The 19,832-nt window shown below is 39.7% G+C and overlaps 2 protein-coding genes across 2 annotated transcripts; both read right to left on the reverse strand.

The window, feature by feature from the left end:
- Positions 1-1,732: 1,732 nt before the first annotated feature.
- LOC113094613 (uncharacterized) lies at positions 1,733-4,539 on the reverse strand. Its single transcript, XM_026260207.1, has 3 exons — positions 4,198-4,539; positions 4,064-4,117; positions 1,733-3,554 (listed from the first exon to the last, which is right to left on the reverse strand). The coding sequence occupies exon 3, from the start codon at positions 2,810-2,812 to the stop codon at positions 1,733-1,735; it is 1,080 nt and encodes a 359-aa protein (XP_026115992.1). The 5' UTR covers positions 2,813-3,554; positions 4,064-4,117; positions 4,198-4,539.
- A 4,178-nt stretch (positions 4,540-8,717) lies between these two features.
- LOC113094614 (interferon-induced very large GTPase 1-like) lies at positions 8,718-13,605 on the reverse strand. The gene is made up of 2 exons (XM_026260208.1): positions 13,600-13,605; positions 8,718-13,538 (listed from the first exon to the last, which is right to left on the reverse strand). Exons 1-2 carry the CDS (start codon positions 13,603-13,605, stop codon positions 8,718-8,720), a joined length of 4,827 nt encoding a protein of 1,608 aa, XP_026115993.1.
- Between the last annotated feature and the right edge of the window lie 6,227 nt (positions 13,606-19,832).

The following is a 19,832-nucleotide window of genomic DNA, read 5'->3' on the forward strand; positions in this document are numbered from 1 at the left end:
CGGACAACGCCACTGAGCCACCGCCTGGATCTTACTAGGGTCTGTAGCCACCCCCTTAGAGGAAATCACATGGCCTAAGTACTTCACCTCAGACTGAAGAAACACACACTTCTCCAGCTTAGCCTTTAAGCCCTCCCGATCCAGTCGACTCAAAACCACCTCCAGCCTCTCCAAGTGCTGCTCGACAGAAGAAGAAAAGACCACAATGTCATCCAGGTACAACAATAATGACTGGCACTGTTGATCACCAAACAGACGTTGCATGAGTCTCTGGAAGGTACTAGGCGCATTGCAGAGCCCAAATGGCATCCTATTCCACTCGAATAGGCCAAAGGGGGTGCAGAAAGCGGTCTTATACTTATCCCCCTCCCTAACAGGAACCTGGTTATACCCACTGGTTAAATCCAGAGTCGAAAACCAGCGTGCACCGGTTAGGGCATCCAGAGACTCCTCGATGCGAGGTAAGGGAAAAGCATCCTTCCTCGTCTTGGCGTTCAACTGGCGGTAATCTACACACATGCGTAAATTCCCATCTTTTTTCTTTACAAGCACAATTGGAGAGGCAAAAGGGCTACAACTTTCTCGGATGACCTGGGTCTCCAACAACTGGTTAATGTGTGCCCGTACTGCTTCATAATCAGTTGGAGGTACACGGCGATACCGCTGCCGAACAGGAACATCATCTAGTAATGGGATATCATGCGAGATCAAGTCGGTACATCCTAAATCTCCTTCAAAAGTGGAAAACACAGACTGATACTTCCGAAGGAGATCTTTAACCTTAACCCGATCTTCCCCCGACAAAAGAGACAAATCTACTGTATCCAGCAGATCCTGTGCATAAGAAACACCAGTCTGGGAAGAAACAGAACAGACAGTACCAGGCTTAACCTCTGAGACCCCAGGGGGTAATGAAACAACAGATACGCTCGTCAATGAGCCTATAACACGACGAGGGAACAACAGAACATCTGTAGTCCCCACATTAACCACAGGAACATAGACTGTACCCCTAATCACTCTGACTAGTGCTGGGGAGATTAATAACCCCATGGGGAGCCCACCCTCGGGGGCTCAAGAAGTACTACACTGTCAGAGTAATGCTCAGAGCAGGTGGCCGCTACCAATTTAATGGTGCCACCTGGGACACGACCTGCTCGAGGACCACGTACCCTCACTGCACCAGACTTCCCAGAAGCAGGCTGAGTACTCACTTGGTGACAATATTGTAACGCCTGAAAGACTAACTTGGGCACAGCTGATACTAGTGGAGACTCAAAAAGGGAAGGCCCGTGCTGCCCAAAAAGTTCCTGATAGCAACGACCCAAGATATTCATCCCCAAGACACCTGGTGCCTGGGCACAAAAACCACCAGGAGGGTCCCGGACAACCAAGACACCACATTTTGGCAACAACTTCCCACATAGTTCAACGCTTAACTCCATGTATCCTATGTAAGGGATAGACAACCCATTGGCGGCTCTAAGCTGTAACCACTGACAAGTCTTAAGACGGTCCTGACCCCAAGGCTCGAAATGCTCCCGAAAACAACTTTCAGTGATTGTGGAAACCATGGATCCCGTGTCAACTAAACAAGGAACTGGCACACCACCCATTACCACCATCAAATGAGGACAAGACGACATTAACTGCATCACGGAATCACCTCTACCTGGAATATCAGAGCCAGAGTGGCCCCCTACCGAACTGTGGCTCAACAACTCGGCGGGAACTAGTTTCCCGACTCCGCACCTGAACGAGGGAATGCCCCTACTAAAGCCCTATTATTAGGACGGGTGACAGAGGGAGAGCGGGGTGGGACCCTTTCCCCATCGCAATCCCTCGCAAAATGACCAGGTTTTTGGCACCTCCTACAGGTCACAGGGCCACCTACTGCTCGAACACTGCGTGACGGGTTTTGTAACTGAGCAACACTTTGAGTAAGCCGAGTTAACTGTTCCTGCTGCAGTTTCAACATCTCTCTAAGCTCACTCATTTCTACAGACGGAGAGGGTTGGTCCACCCGTGAAGGTGCACTGCTTTGAACCCCATACTGAAAGCCATGGGCTAAGGGGACGGAATGACTACGGCTTCTTGTACCCCCAGGCAAACCCTCCCGTTCCCATCGAATAGCTTCACTACGAACATGCAGTAATGTTACTTCGGGTTGACGACGGACCAATTGCTTTAACTCACGACGTAGCGTACTATCAAGGACGTTTTCCACGAATTGATCGCGCAACAAAGTTTCTGCATTGGACAACATAACCGGTGACCTCTGCTTCACCCTCTCCAGGAGGCCCATCAGGACAAGAGAGAACTCTAAAAGAGTCTCTCCCTCCTGTTGCCTTCTGGAGAAAAAGGCTTCTTGCAAGGAGACATAGGACTGGGTATCCCCATACAATTCCCTTAAGGCGGCAATGATCTTATCTGGATCCTCCCGTTCACTTGCTGGCCTATATCTAATTTCCTCACGTGCCTCCCCCTCCAGGTGATCAAACAAAAAGAATGACTGGTCTGCCGTAGATAAGTGCCGGGCCCGAATACAAGCCTGCACTTCTTCAACCCATTCATTAATTCCCAAGCCAGACCTGCCGTTAAATTTGGGGCATTTTCTGTCCCTAGGTACCAATACAAACCGCTCCGCTACGGCAACACCAGCTGAAACAGATGGCGTTGCTGCAGGGAACTCTGGTACATGGTCACTGCTAGGACCAGGTACACTGGCCTGGGCCTGCTCCTGACGCAGCTTTAAATTATCGGCTTTTAATTGGGCTACAAGTTCTCGTAATTCCCTTAACTCGTCTTCCATGATGACAAAATAAGGAATACCACTTACCAAGGTAAAGGAATTCAGCCCAAACAGACACTCCTAACCAAATGGACACCGCTGTTTTGCTTGTACTAGACGCAAAAAAACAACACCACAAGAAAAGATGAAAAAACAAAAACAGCTAGAACGCAAATTGAAAATCCAGGGAAACAAAAACAGCTAGAATAAAAACATCCACGCCTCAAGTTGATGTCTCATACTGAGAGCAAACCCTGCCGACTACGCCAAATGTGGCATTGGGGGGGGAAGTGGTAACGGAGCTCTAATTATCAGTAGTAGCGACTACGCCACCCCTGGCTAAACGCCTGGGGAAAATAACACTTAAAGAAAAGCACACCGGTTCGTTCGCTCCCACAGAGCATCCACCAATGAGGCGTGAATCAATATAAGAATACAGCTTTATTATCATAAAGGTAAAAATGACCAAAATGAACACAAGTAGTTCAGAATAAATGGCCAGAGCCACAAGCGATAAAACAACAGGACTAAATCAAAAGGGTTAACTCAAAAGGTTACATCATAGAACTGGGGTGTCTCAGAAAGTGGGTCGGCCACACATGGAGCATCACAACAGCCCAAATTAAAGCAGCCTTCCCTTGTGGATTTCAATCTCAAAAGACACTCTAGTGGAATTACACTACAAACATAAGTTACACCCCACACTTTTGACAAAAGACCACCTCCACACCCTAGATAGCCGCCACTCTGATACACCCCACTCCTAAGTCAAAAGGAAGAGGGAAGAGAAAGAATAAACATTTTTTCTTTAAACATAAAACACACAGCATTGGGCTGATTACTGCTCAATTAACAAACTAATAACGGAAAAAAAAAACGATACAAAGCAAAATACCAAATAAATACCAGCAATAACCGCAGGAATAATAGTGGTAATAATAAATAATTATTATTTTTTAAAGATAAGGAAAAATGATAAGCAACAATAGGAATAATACACAATGACAAGAATGAAAAGAAACAAAATAAATGAAAATAAATCAATAAATGTTACAAGCAAACGAATTTAACCAAAAACATAACAATTCACACAAAAAACCGAAAGAAATGAGAAAGAAATCAAAAAATGAAATTAAAGCAAAACAGCAATGTCGCGGCTAGGCCATGCCGTCAAGCATGCCTCTTGAATGGCTAAAACATAACAAACAAGTTAAGATAAAAAAAAATTATTTTACCTTCTAAGTGGTGATAATAAACGTAAACTCTACATACCAGCTTCAGATATCACTAATTAAGCGTGCACCCAGATCGCCCTTATGCTGATCACTGGGGAAGGAGAGAACACGTTATTCAATCATCACCAACTCATTTGATCAGTACGGGTATGGTATGGGAATACCACTTACCGAATCCGGGGAGAAGCAAATCACCTACAGTCTGTTGTCCAACACACATATATGGTCGCTTTATTTCCAGTTGTCAAAATAACATCGCGAGGAAGATCAACCTTCTTTTTAGCGGTCATATAAACTCCCACGGGCCAACTCTAGCTGCACAGAAAACCTAGTAATTTCACCATACACCTGCCAGCCATCGGCAAAACGCCAAACACACATACCTCCAACTCAGAGCGGTGGAATCCCGGAAACGGCAGCAACGCCGTGACGCAATCAAATGACGTGCCTCTATGCTTGGAAATGCCGCTTTTATACCAACTGAGGTACCGCTTAATTATCGGCGAACTGGTATTCACCACACTAAGATGATTTCGCCTCGACTTTCTTCACTTTTGTTTCCATCAGACCGAGCTGGCTTTTGACATTAACTTCGGCACATACAAACCCAACAGCTGTCTTTACGTCAGCTATCTGTTTGGTGTTTTCATTTACAGTCTCTTTCATACTCGCGATCGCTCGAGCATTCTCCGCCACCATACGTTCCAGGCCATCAGATCGATTGTTAATTAGAATCGAGAGATCTTTGAGTTGTGAAAGGATATTAGCAGCATCAATGCTCTCCATCTTTCACTGTTTAATAACAGGAGATTTAAATGGCATTTCGGGGAGAGGAGGGATAACTACTTCAGGAGGCATAATATCTGCACAATCCATTTCTGACTCGAGGTAATCATGCAGATTGTCACTCAAAAGTTTTTCGAATCTTGCTGTTTTGTCGACGCAGCTTTAGCAGAATTAGCATTGCCTTGACATACGTTCTTGTTTTTTCTTTTTTCAGATTATCCCATTTTCAATCATTATAATCGTAATGGAAGCTTCTTATGCTTTAGAAGAAAGTTAAATAGTTTTTCTTACCACACTACAAATCAAGTTATTAGTTTGAGTTTGCGGAGCTCTTCAAAGCTTGTATAGTCAGAGCGCCATCTTGGGCTCGGTCCCGCAGCAGTTTCTCCGGAGCGGCTGCAGGAGCGCTGATGATGACACAGCTTCTTCACGATTGGCCAGATCTACAACATGACAACCATCACATGTGTTTGAAGCGTTTCAATGCCAATAATGGCAACAAATCTGTGTTTTTAGAATGGGAAACGCTTTTAAATGTAGTCACACTGCTGTATTAAGTCCCGTTTATCATACAACACTGATAAAAGCATTTATATCCCACTGTATTAGTATTTAAATAGTATATGATTATGTTGAACTTTATTCTTCAAAATATGGCGCTGTTGTAAGCAGTATGTAAAAACTGTTTCTGTTGCGCATGAAAACGTTTCTGAAACGTCTTTGTACTTGACAAATACAGCATTTAATTCACTTCATTTGTGACAAAGTATGCAAACACCACGTGAGTCTCACTAACGGGAGCTGAAGGTGTCTGTCTTGTCTGTTTTCACCTCCGCCCCCAACTGCAAGCGGCTGCTCTTGTTGATCGCCGTCTGCAGCCGAGCTTCAGGTCGAACGCACCCATTCATGCAGTGTTTGTTCATGGTTCCTCCAATAGACAGTAAAAGAAATGGACACAGTGACCCCATTGGATTCAACGGAGACAAGTGAAGTCAATTAGAAGCACGTACTTCCTGGGGGTCGAGCGTACTGCGCAGACTCAAACTGAGCTTCATGACGTAGATGTCACGTGAGCAACCTGTAAATCTTCTAATCGCTGTGCCAAGAGAAATCTGAATCACCCACCGAATCTTGCAGAGAAGGCGAGCGTGAACAGAAGCAGATTTTGGTAAGTATTCTGATTAATTATCTCCCTTGACTTCATACCTCCACGTCCCCCCGATTCCCTCATAGACAGTAAAAGATTGTCTGCGAGCTTCTCCTCCTGTCCATACGGTAATTTCTCTACTGTGCGACAGAGAGTCGCTGGTTATGATGCAATCATTAGCCTATTTTTTTTTTTTTACAAAAACTGCTTCTATGGGACCATAACGTAAGATGAAAGTGAAAGTGACATGACATTCAGGTGACATTCATTCATTCATTCATTGTGACAAAGTATGCAAACATTCATGGTGACCCATACTCAGAATTCGTGCTCTGCATTTAACCCATCCGAAGTGTGTGCGCACACACACACACACACACACACAAATGATGAAAAGGTGAAGACTGAAGATAACAGGATGCAACATTGCATCCAGGTTCATCATTAAAACAGGATGATCACAAATAAATAAATATTTGCCACTGCATATTTATATAGCTTAATACTATATACTTCTTAATTAAGTGAAGGATTTTGTGTATTTGAGTATAGTTCCTTCTTGTGTAATCAACATCTGATATGTCACCATGTGACTCTTTCCTGATGTGTACACACACACACACACACACACACACACAGGGCAGCCATTTATGCTGCGGCGCCCGGGGAGCAGTTGGGGGTTCGATGCCTTGCTCAAGGGCACCTAAGTCGTGGTATTGAAGGTGGAGAGAGAGCTGTTCATGCACTCCCCCCAACCACAATTCCTGCCGGCCCGAGACTAGAACTCACAACCCTTCGATTGGGAGTCCAACCCTCTAACCAATGATGAATGGACAAATGAGGTCTTTAATGACATTTGAACATAAAAAATTAAAAACGGGTATGGAGGGGGCTAATATTATTAATAATTATAATTATTCATAAATGTGAAACTCTACCCTAGACTGGACTATTGTAATGCACTTCTTGTGGTTGTCCTGCTTCGTCAATAAACAAGCTACAGGTCGTCCAAAATGCAGCAGCTAGAGTCCTTACCAGGTCAAGAAAATATGATCATATTACCCCAATTTTACAGTCTCTGCACTGGCTACCTATTAAGTTCCGTATTAGTTACAAATTATCATTACTTACCTATAAGGCCCTAAATGGTTTAGCTCCTGCGTACCTATTGCCACTTGCCCAAACAAAAGAGGTGAGAATTATATAGCATTTTACAGCAGCGGTCACGGTGATGATGAGGCCAACACTAGTGATCCACTCCCTGGGCGGCGATCAAACGAACAGGGCAGCACGGACACGAGCAGAGTATAGTAATAACGGCTCTGATCTGATCATAAAGTCTTTCCGAGTCCAAGTCAAGTCTTGAGTCATTGCTGTTAAAGACTAACTGGAGTCTCAAGTATTTTTTAATTATCTCAAGTTGAGTCACAAATCATCAAATTTCCAGCTAATTTCTGTTCTGCATCTTTCAGTTATCATATATGAATATAATTATGATGTCAAAAAGTCTAATTTGATTCACACCTTTACAGAAGCATATGATGATTACATCATGGAGACAACCAAAATGTAACACATTATACATTTAGTGTAATTACTGTACATCAGGAAAGAGTCACATGGTGACATATCAGATGTTGATTACACAAGAAGGAACTATACTCAAATACACAAAATCCTTCACTTAATTAAGAAGTATATAGTATTAAGCTATATAAATATGCAGCGGCAAATATTTATTTATTTGTGATCATCCTGTTTTAATGATGAACCTGGATGCAATGTTGCATCCTGTTATCTTCAGTCTTCACCTTTTCATCATCAACATAGAGTCATTTTCTCTATCCCACCACACTCTTTTTTTAAAGATGTCTATAGTTTCACAGCTGAATAAAACTAAATGTGCAGAAAAGACATTTACACCATTTATATTGGTTATATTATATATATTTATAAACATTGCATAACACATGAAAAATACAAGTACATTTGTAGAGACATCGCACACAATGATTTACAGGTCATGTTATTTTCAAGAATGTAAAGGATTTTTTTTTTACTTTTAAGTATATAAAGAATGATAAAACACTAAAGATATTTCAAAAGATGAAACCCTAATACACTCTGAAAAGAAATATTGTTTTGATTATAATGTCATCATATACTTGAATACATAACTCAGAATTTCAATCATCACTGCCTGTATTTATCTCTATTAGTTCATTACAAAAATACAGTATTTTAAAATTGTATTATTTTTATTATTATTATTATAGTTTAGTTTACTTTATAAACTCATTTCAACCTGTGAATCAAATATTTTATTGTAGTATCGTTCTAGTAGTTTCTGCACATCAACAACAACATTTCAGAGAGATCAGTGGTGATGCTCCATTCTGCATTAACTCCTCCTGCTCTTCTGTGTTCTCTCCAAGGAACTGTGTCATCAGAGTCTTTGTAATAATACATTTTAAAAACATTTACTGCTGACGTCAGATCTCTGCCCTCCTTTCAGTGCTCAAAATTTTCTTAAAATGGCTGGGTGTCTGTTATGATCTTCACACTAAGTTCCCAAAACACTTCCTTCAGTGTTTCTTCATCATTTGATTTTTATTTTAGTTTTAAGGCAAGCTTTTTGCTCTTTTCATAGAAAGTGTTCATGATTTGTTCTCTGAGCCTCTGTTGCATCAGGTTATTCTGCTTAAGAATCTTCTTCATTGTTTCTTTCTTTTTGATGGTCTTGAATTTTTAAAATGGTTTAATGGAAACTTAAGGACTGGGATACAAAATGCCTTAATCTTTTTAGGATTAATGGTCTTTTTCTCATGAAAGTGTAGTAATTATCTAAACTATCAATTACATGTTCTTTTGTGTATTTTCTCCAATTTTCTGGGATCTCTCCTTTACCCTGAAATGATTTTCCATAGTATTTTTCCAGATCTTTCTGGAATCTGCACACAAACCACTTCCAGTACGGTAGGTCAGAGAGATCAGGGGTGATGCTCCACTTTGCATAAACTCCTCCTGCTCTCCTGTATTCTTTATATGGGAACCACTGTCCAGATGATTTAAAAGATTTATTACTCATTACTACAGATGAACAAAAATCTATACCAAAATCTGTTGTATCATAATAATAGTATCCATTTACTCCATCTAATCTGTGGAAAGGAACACTGTGATCTCCATCATGGTTTTCTATGGTGTTGGTGCAGGTGGCTCCACAGAACGGACATTGAACCCAACAGCACTGACAGAAGTAATCAATCAGAAGCTCCTCTGGCCTGAACTTGGGATCCAGTTTTTCAGTTTTCAACTCACTACTGATGTCAGTCATCATGGCAGGAAGTTCTTTCTGGATCACATCTACTAGGAGTTTGAAATCATCAACATCATCATGTTTGACTCCACTGAGGTCTTTCTCAGAGAAGATCAGCACGTCTGAGAGCTGCTGTGTGAAACTATTCAACCACAAACCAACATCTTCATTGTTGACTTGAACATGTTCAGTGGATTGATGAGCTGCTGTCATGATCTTCTCCTGCAGGAGTTTAATGTTCTCCTTCATCTTGGGTAAAACACTGAGACTGAACTTATCAGTGATGTACTGACTGACTTTATCTCTGATGAAATCCTTGAAGTGGTCTCTGGGATAATTAATGTAATCCATGTATGCAGAAAAATTCTCATTATCAGCCAGAAACTTCAGGATGTGTTTCTCCAGATTTAATCTGTTTCCATTCAGTGATTCACAGTTTGATCTCATTTCATCTGTCAGATCTCTAGCAGTCTTCTTGTAGACGCTCTGCTCAATGGGCTCTTTCAGTTTCTGACAGATGATCTCACCAAAAATGGCAGTTGATGTTGCTCCACGACAGTATTTCTGGAAAATATCATAGTACTCTTCTCTCTTCTTCTCCAAATATATTACAGGATCATTAGAGTCTCTAAACAGTTTGTGTTGTTCAGTTATCTTCTTATTTACTCTCTTACAGATGGAAAGCACCAAATCCATGGAGAATTCATTCTTGAACTTATATTGCACTGGTCCTTCCTGATGTTCTATTAATTTTGCTGTGATGTAACCTGTGATTTGTTGAATGTAGCTGATGTTGTAGCCCATCTTTGAAATGTTAAATGACTGAATCATTGTGTCTGTCTGTTGAGAAACATCTGCGATTAATGATCTTATTTGAGCTTCATCCTCTTTAGAAAGAGCTAGACGTAAAATCTCTTGAGCTGATCTGATGGCAAAAGTTAAAGCTCCTGTAATTCCACTGGATTTCTTTAACTTTACATAATCAGAATAACCTGACACAGAGAAAATATCCCTGTTCTGCTTGCTGTGGTCTATAGGAGCACTTTTATTGATGTCCCGGAGGATCTCTTTCACATCTCTCAGTACATCAATGTCTTTGATTGGTTGAATGTCTGAGATGATCTTATTCATACTCCGTTCCCAAAACAAATCAAACTCTTTCTTCAATGTTTCTTCATCATTTGCTTTGTTTTTGAGATTTAAGGCAAATTCTTTGCTCTTTTCAAAGAGAGTGTTTTCATGTTGTGTTCTCTGAGCATCAATCTTTGTCTTCAGGTCCCCCTGTTGAAGAATATTATTTAGTTTCCTCTTTGTTTCTCTCACAAGGTTTTCCTGAAGCTCATTTATTTTCATTTCAAATGATGTTTTCCAGTTAATTAGTATATCTTTATCAGTGTCTTTTTCAAAGAATTCTGAGATTGACTTTTTCACTTCTTCACTTGTCTTCTTCAGTTCTCTTTTAAGATCAGTTTCCTCAACCTCATGGATTGCTCTATTTTCTATACTGTTGTGTAATTTGTTATCAATTTCCATCATGGAACTACGAAGACTCCAGGACCATTTGCTGTATTCGGTCTCCAGTTTCCTGTAGGTTGCAACCTCTAGAGAATTTCTGAAGCTGAAGACAAATTGTTCGTTCAGTAAAGCCTCCCAGAGATCTTTAATGCGATCTTTTAGGTCTCTCAGCATCATTCCATGTGATTTTGATGCATGCATTTCAATAGTTTTCTTTAGGTGTTGAATGTTTTCACAGTATTTTGGGTTTGGTGGTGCCATCGGTGGACTGCCCTCCCAGAGCTGAGAGAAATACTTCACATCATTCTCTATATCAAATGCAATGATATCACTAAAACATTCATCATAACAGTCTTCCTCTTCAGCAGCAAGTTTTGTCATTTCATCCAGTTTTTCTAGCAGTCGTCTCCTTCCTTCCATGTTTTTCTCTACAGCTGTGACGTCTGAGACGTTCTGATGCACAAACACGCAGCTGGAATTCAGTCTGACCTTCTTCATCCTCAGGAAGGCCTGAACAACAATCTGAAGAATATCTTGCATCTCAGCAGGGTTTTCTCCAAAGATATTAATCAAAGTCATATTTCCCAGACCTACAACAAATGTGGCCAGTTCATTGTCATGATGTCTTCTTGATCTTCCAGCCAGTTCTAGAGCACGAAGACCCTCAGTATCTACAACCAGAATATAGTCAGTGTTCATCTGTGTTTTCACCTCGTCTGAGACTCTGATCAGCTGCATGAAAGCTCCTCTGGTTGTTCTTCCAGCACTGACGGCAAACTCAAGTCCAAACATGGCGTTCAGCATGGTGGATTTCCCAGAGCTCTGAAGCCCTAAAACTGACAGCACAAAGACTCTCTGGTTTCCCAGTTTCTGGATGAGTTGATCTAGAACAGCAGAGATCCAGATTACAGGAACATGAGCAGCATCTCCATCCATCAGCTCCAGTGGAAATCCAGAGATCATCATCTCAGCTGCAAGACTCGGGAGAGAAGAGAAGTGAACCTGCAGGTCTTTCTTGTTCTTATTAACAGAAGAACATGATTCATAGATCTGACCGATCTCCCTCATGATGTGCTCCAAACCAAAAGCTGCAGCTTGAAGATCCTCAGATATTCTCTCAAGTTCAGTTTGTTCAGCTTTGAGTTGCTCAAGTTTATTATGTTTCTCTTTCAATTTTACAACTGCTGCCCACTTTTCTTCATACTTAAGATGTAGATCTGAAATGTCATTTGAGGTGTATTCATCCAAGAGGATTGCAAGCCATTTGAGAAAAAACAAATTTTCATGTTCAGCATCTGGATTAATTTCTTTACTAAACAGCTTCATAAACTCATTGATGTCAGATTCATGCTGTTGTTGACGAATTTTATTCATTTCTGTTTGTTTTCTGCTGATGTCCATTTCTGTCTCATCCGCTCGAGGCCGATGTAGTTCTTTGTTCATCTGACTCCACTGATGCCAGAGTTTCCCCTGATGAGGCAGAAATGATTCTTTGATTTCTGTCAGATCTTTCTTCTCCAGTAAACTCATCATCTTCTGTGCTGCTTCTCTTCCTCTCCTGCAGTCATCATCATCTTCCTCATCTACTCTGATGTCTGAGTGTCTGGACACATCTTCAAGTCTGAAAGTGGAAGATGATTCTGAGAGATAATCTTTTATTGCTCTTCTGAGTTCTTCAGATACTTCTGACTGATTTCTGTGTTTCAGACCGATCTTGAATTTCCCTTTCTTCAGCTCAGTTATAGCAGATTCATCCTCAGTAAAGAGACAAATCAGAGGCTTTCTGTCCTTGTACAGGTTTTGGATCTTTGCTGCATGTTTGTCATTCCTGTCCAGTTGTGGTAGAAGGACAACATTGACTGAGCTCATTTCAGTGAGGATCTGGAGCTGTTTCTCATGGTCTCCAGCATCACCGTGTAGATTACAGAACGCTATACACTTACTGAATTTATCATCATATGATCCAGAAGGGCAGAACCAGGCGATCTCCACCACTCCATCCATCAGGAGTCTGGATCTGCTGCTGCCGGGACAGTTCCTGTGGAAGAACGTGTTGTGTTTCTCATTGATCAGACTGTTCATCAGCTGAGACTTGGATGAAGACACAGAGCCAAACCTGAAGAAAAACACCATTGGAGTTTCTGCCTTGTAGATTGGCTCGGTTTGACTGATGATTTCATTGTTGATGTTTCTCATCTTCCAGCTCTTGTTGATTTGTCTGAATGTCCAGAGAGGAAACTCAATCTGTTGAGTGAATGGATCAGGAACAAGCAGAGGCAGAGCGTACTGACAATGGGAGAGTTTAGTGACCATCAGCTGCTTCAGGAAACCATCAGCACAATGAAGCATGGCCATCTGAACATCCATTGGATGAATGAGATCAGACTGAATTGTTCCTTCATGATACAAGCTTTTGTTTTCAAAAAAATCTTCAAATATATCACTCTCAGATGAATCATTGTCTTCTTGTTTTAATCGATCTCGTTCACTGATCACTTTAGCATGAATATATCTTGCTCTGTAGTCCATCATCAGTAGTTTCTGTATGAAAGTCTGAATCATCTCTTCTTCAGCACGAGACTCATGGGACTGTAATGAATGCTCAGTTATCTGAAGAACATCTGCAGCTCTTAGTTTGTTGTGGTGCCTGTCTTCAAGATGAAGTCTGTTAAACAGATCCTTTTGTTTAGGATCTTGTAGGTACTGATATGATCTAAGTCCCGTTCTGAAGTCCTTGATTTTGCTCTGTTGAATAAAAAGAAACCATGATATTTCCATTGATTATTCACTTTGGTTTTAACAATACTATCATTCTAGTCTGGCCTTTCTTACATTTTTAGAAGGACAAGTGGATTTGATATGTTGTAACAGTGAGTAACTTTGTTTAACAAAACTAAATCATAGTAAATGTTGCAGATCAAAAATAGATACATTTATAAATCAATAAAAAAATCTACATATCTTTCATAGCATTTTAACATGTTTTCCATCAATACAGAAATGGAAAAGGTAACATAGGTATTAATGCAGTGAATACTAGGGCCAAGGTGTTCACCGTGTGTTCTTCTGCAGTCTCTAGTCTTGTGCTGCACCCTCTTCTTGTGTGCTCATCTTAAGAAAGCAGAAAGAAAAGAGATGCACTTTGAAAGAATGGAAATGAAACATGTCTTCAGAACTTCAGTTACTAATTAACATTGTTTTAACAGTTAACAACATTTTAAACTCTCTGAAAAACAATCCAGTAATCATACCAATTATTTTGACATGCCAAAATAAATGCCTAAACATCCATTTGTTGATTTAGTCTTAAATGTAAATTTTCAGTTTATTTCTCAAAAAAAAAAAAAAGCATTTAACAAACAAATATATATTTTTAGGGATGCACCGGTTGACCGGCCATTAATCGTAACCGGCCGGTTCTTGGTCATTTTTTGGCAGATTTTTCTGGAAGTGCGCCCGCGTGCACAGACTACATTGTAATCATTCGCTATCATGTCATTTGTGTGGAAGAATTTCGAAATCTGTGCGCAGGACACGGGCAACCATTCAGCGCTGGAAGTGCAGAGCTACATGTCTGAGGCACAGATAGCAGGAAGGACAAATGGCGCATGAACAAGGAGTGACGCAAGGAGTCCCTTTCCTGCACGCACTGAAGCTGCGCAGGCGTATCTGTACCTGTCCACGCCCTGCCCTGATGTTCAGCTCAACTTCTCGCCTGTTGGATGAGAAACGAAACTGTAACGATTAGTCCACTGAAGGCGAGCGTAGTGAGAACCCAAGTGCAGTTTATTGTCAACAGTGCAATCCAAAACATCCAAACCATAATCCAAACCAGAAACAAAGACTACACTTGACAGACTTAACTAAATTTTAGAATTGATTTCAAAATTTTATTACTGGTTTTTAAATCATTAAATGATTTAGCACCTTCTTATTTGTCCGATCTACTTCATCCCTACCTTCCCACTAGAGGCCTTAGATCCAAAGATAAGCTCCTCCTTCAGATTCCCACAACCCGGCTAAAATCGAGGGGTAACCGAGCCTTTGAAGTGGCCAGCCCAACACTGTGGAACAAGCTCCCACTCCATATTAGATCTGCCTCCACTTTGTCTGAGTTCAAATCATGTCTCAAAACTTATCTATTCTCTGTTGCTTTTAGCTTATAAGAGTGTTCTATCATAAATTGTTTTGCTACTATTTGTGTACATAATAAGTGTTTTGTTTTAAACTGTTTTGCTGACTTTAGAGTACTTAATCTTTTATTTTTCCTAACTTGTACAGCACTTTGGTCGGCCTGTAGCTGTTTTTATTTGTGCTCTATAAATAAACTGAACTTGACGAGGCATGAAACAGACTTGACCGAAACAGACTTGATGTGGCCTAAACAGACTAGACTCACAGACAACAGGTTGGAATATTAATACACAAAGCACAATGACAAAAACATGACTATTTATACAAACAATGAGGGTCACATGACAAGAACAAACCAATAGTAAACAAGACACATGACTAAGACAACCAATCGGAACATGACACAAGGAACGAGAGGAGCCAATAGCAAGACAACAAGAGGGCAAGGGAAGCAGGACACAGATTAAATCAAACTACAAAATAAAATACATGAAAACAAGAACATGAAACAAAACCCCAAAAACAGACATTACTGAGACATGACGAGACTCTGGAAGTTCAGCTGAGACGGGACGAGGCTCTGGAAGTTCCGCTGCGACGTGACGAGATGCAGTATGTGGTCTGGCATTGTCATGTTGGAAAATGCAAGGTCTTCCCTGAAAGAGACGCCATATGGAGGGGGGCATATGTTGTTGTAGAACTTGGATATACCTTTCAGCATTGATGGGGTCCTTCCAGATGTGTAAGCTGCCCATGCCACACGCACTCATGCAACCTCACACCATCAGAGATGCAGGCTTCTGAACAGAACACTGATAACAACTTGGGTTGTCCTTGTCCTCTTTAGTCCGGATGACATGGCGTCCCCGTTTTCCAAAAAGAACTGGATTGTGTTCACCGACAATGTTTTATGGATGTATGTGATGCAGTGCCATCTAAGGGCCCAAAGATCACGGGCATCCAGTATGGTTTTCCGGCCTTGACCCTTACACACAGAGATTGTTCCAAATTCTCTGAACCTTTGGATGATATTATGCACTGTAGATGATGATAACTTCAAACTCTTTGCAATTTTTCTCTGAGAACTTTCTGATATTGCTCCACTATTTTTCGTCGCAGCATTGGGGGAATTGGTGATCCTCTGCACATCTTGACTTCTGAGAGACACTGTCACTCTGAGAAGCTCGTTTTATATCCAGTCATTTTGGCAATTGACCTTATAAGTTGCAAATTGGTCCTCCAGCTGTTCCTTATATGTACATTTAACTTTTCCGGCCTCTTATTGCTACCTGTCCCAACTTTTTTGGAATGTGTAGCTCTCATGAAATCCAAAATGAGTGAATATTTGGCATAACATTTCAAAATGTCTCACTTTCAACATTTGATATGTTATCTATATTCTATTGTGAATAAAATATAAAGGTTTATGAGATTTGTAAAATATTTCATTCCTTTTTTACTCACAATTTGTAGTGTCCCAACTTTTTTGGAATCGGGTTTGTATTTGTGGCGTTTGACTTCATTGAATAAACATGAGCACTGCACGTTTCAAAATCAAAACACATCGTGGGTGTTTTATATGAATGCATCTCTGAAGGGAACCAAGTGTATGCAGAAACTTTTCGATGGCATTTTCATTTTATCTGATAAAGAAGCATTGATGAGCTTTGATAACAGCTGTCACTGAAGAAACTGTTGGTTCTACTGCTCTCACAGTGCCTCCTGCTAGAGGAGATTCAGTTTTCTTTCAAGTCTGGCTCCAAAAACATGCTTTTTTTCTGCAGCAACTTTTCATACTCTTTATACTGCTAAAGCACATTTTATCAGCTTACACTACCATTCAAAAGTTTTTAACCGGAAGATTTTTCTTTTAAATAATTATTCTGCTCACCAAGCCTGCATTTATTCGATCCAAAGTACAGCAAAAAAAAAAAAAAAAAAAAAAAAAAAACCTTTAATTTTGAAATATTTTTACTACTTAAAATAACTGTTTTATTTTAACATGCAATTTATTCCTGAGCTGAGATCAAAGATGTATTTTCAGCATCGTTCCTCCAGTCTAACTATTAATCAAACTATTAATTTCATCAATGCATTGGCAGAGGGAGTCAATGGGGCTGTAGTCATTTGGAGATAAGGCTAGGTAAATCTAGCTATCATCAGCATAGCTTTGATAGGCAATTTGTTTATTTCTCATTATTTGACTTAGTGGGAGCATACACAGGCTAAACAAGAGCGGTGCAAGAATTGAGCCTTGTGGGACTCATGGACGTCCACTTAGACTTATGCTCTCCTAGACTCACATAATAGCCTCTCCCTTCTAAGTATGATCTGAATCATTTGAGTACCATCCCAGAAAGCCCAACCCAGTTTTCCAGTCTCTCTAGTAGTATGTTATGATTGACAGTGTCAAACGCAGAACTGAGATCTAGCAATACGATACACAGAAATAAATTATAGAAATTTGCAATGGTGCTTTAAATTAATCAAAGGATGATGATAAAGACATTTATAATGTTACAATTTCTATTTCAGATAAATGCTGTTCTTTTGAACTTTCTATTCACCAAGCTGTTTTCAACATAATAAATTATTTTTGAGCAGCAAATCAGAATATTAGAATGACTGGAGTAATGATGCTAAATGTGAAATCACAGGACTAAATTAAATTTGAAAATACTTCCAAATACAACATAGTTATTTTAAACAGTAAAAATATTTCAAAATGTTACTGTTGTAATAACTTGCTGTATTTTGGATCAAATAAATGTAGGCTTGGTGAGCAGAAGATCATTTTTGAAAACATTAAAAATCTTACTGTTCAAAAACTTTTGACTGGTAGTGTACATTAGCCTATAGTTTTAAGATAAAGATATTAATGTTAATTACATGAGTCTGAGATGATTATTTGACAGTGATTTCACATTTATTGTTTGTATGAGGGCTAAATAAAATATAATATATATAATATGGTTTTAAATGAGGTGTCATAGACTTGTCAAATTAATTTTTCACAAGTTTGTATGCACAGACATCTTGGCAATTTTTACGAGGCTTTTTTAATAGTGTTTTTATTGATATTGGAATTATATTGTATCAAACGAAATTAAGAAATACAACGTGATATAAATTTTGGCCATATCACCCAGCCCTAGGTTCTACATTTAGAAATATTTTATTTGACAAATTATAAGAGCAGTTTTTTTTTTTCAGCCCTACAAATATATTCCTGGTAGGGTGGCCATATGCGTCGTTCATACGTCCTGGACAGGATTTTAATAATGCCTTAAACATCCAAAGCAGTTTGACCAATAACATGCAGGTACTGTACATAATCGACCAATCATGGGGTTGCGTGTGAGAAGGTGAGATCTAGAGGGAACAATCAAAGCGATGCAAATATGCGCACGTGTTTGTTTGTTCGATTGACTTGAAGCATCGCTGCGCACAAATCCAAAAAAAACAAAACAAAGTGCACCACAATGCTTCAAGTCAAACGAGCGAACAAACACGTGAAAGCAATTAGAAAGCATTAGGAGCCGTCTGCTCTGCTCTTTATAGCCCTCATGAATGTTACACAACGATCAACCTGCACAGTGCAAATAGCCCAAACCTGGATATTTTAGGCATTACTAAAATCCTGGCTGAGACGTGTCCCGTATGAATGGCACATATGGTCACCCTAATTCCTGGTTGTGTGTGTGTGTGTGTGTAAGTGTGCAACAAGTCAAGTCTGCTTTCTTGTCAATTCTTCCACATGTACAGTACATACATACAGAGCATTGGAATTGTGTTATTCTAAGACCCATGGTGCATACAGATAACATTGGGAAAAAGAGGGGAGGGAGGCAAGGTCGGGAGTAGGGATGGCTCGATACCACAATTTTGGCTTCGATTCGATACCAGAATCTAATTCCTCAGTATCGATACTAAATCGATACCACGGGTGACCAATAACCAGCCTCAAAAGATAAATTAATTAACAATTTTATTTTTAAAAAAAAGCACTGCTTGAAACTCTGCTGCACCAAATGTACAAACCAAAAGTATCAAAATGTTCACACACAAAAAAATAAAAATAAATAAATAAAAAAACCCTACAGCCAAGCCAGGGAACATACAGTAGATACGATTAAAACAGTTTAATATCTTAATATCTTGTCAGTCTTTACTCTTTATCACATGGTGCAAAAAAAAAAAAAAAAAAAACATCAATGTAACAAACAAAAAAAAAAAAAGGGAACATAGGTTCGATTTTGATTTTGCAGAAAGAAGAAAAAAAACGTGTTCATATCATCGCATCTTTATTTTTTTGACAGCTCCTTTGGCAGCTGCAGATTTTTGGACAGGAAAACTAATGTGTCAATATTGTCACTTGATACTCTGGATCTTGTTGTGAATAAAAGTCCAAATTAAATCAGTTGAATGACCGCACCCTAAAGAGAGCAGCTCGGAAAATGGAGCACAGCTGGAGGGAAACAAAACTAGATGTATTTTGTATCGCTTGGTGGGAAAGTAACCTATCCTACAGAAAAGCATTAAAAACTGCTAGATTTGATTACTTTTTGTCTCTTTTAGAAGAAAACAAACATAACCCCAGGTATTTATTCAGTACAGTGGCTAAATTATGGAAAACTAAAAAATTGAAAGTGTTAACATTTCTCAACATCACAGCAGTAATGACTTTATGAACTACTTTACTTTTAAAATCAATACTATTACAGATACAATTTTAACCATGCAGCCGTCAGCTACAGTATCGCATCAGACAGTGCTCTATAGATCCCCTGAGGAACAGTTCCACTCATTCTCTACTATAGGAGAGGAAGAATTGTATAAACTTGTTAAATACAACAAATACAAATCGCAGTTTGAACAAACAAAAAGATGTGAAAGAGTCCAATT

This window comes from Carassius auratus, unplaced genomic scaffold (assembly GCF_003368295.1).
Source record: "Carassius auratus strain Wakin unplaced genomic scaffold, ASM336829v1 scaf_tig00215412, whole genome shotgun sequence".
NCBI classification, from domain to species: domain Eukaryota; kingdom Metazoa; phylum Chordata; class Actinopteri; order Cypriniformes; family Cyprinidae; genus Carassius; species Carassius auratus.

Excerpts from the sequence above, each read along its gene's own strand:
- LOC113094613 (XM_026260207.1), bottom strand. The coding sequence starts at position 2,812 with ATGGAAGACGAGTTAAGGGAATTACGAGAACTTGTAGCCCAATTAAAA.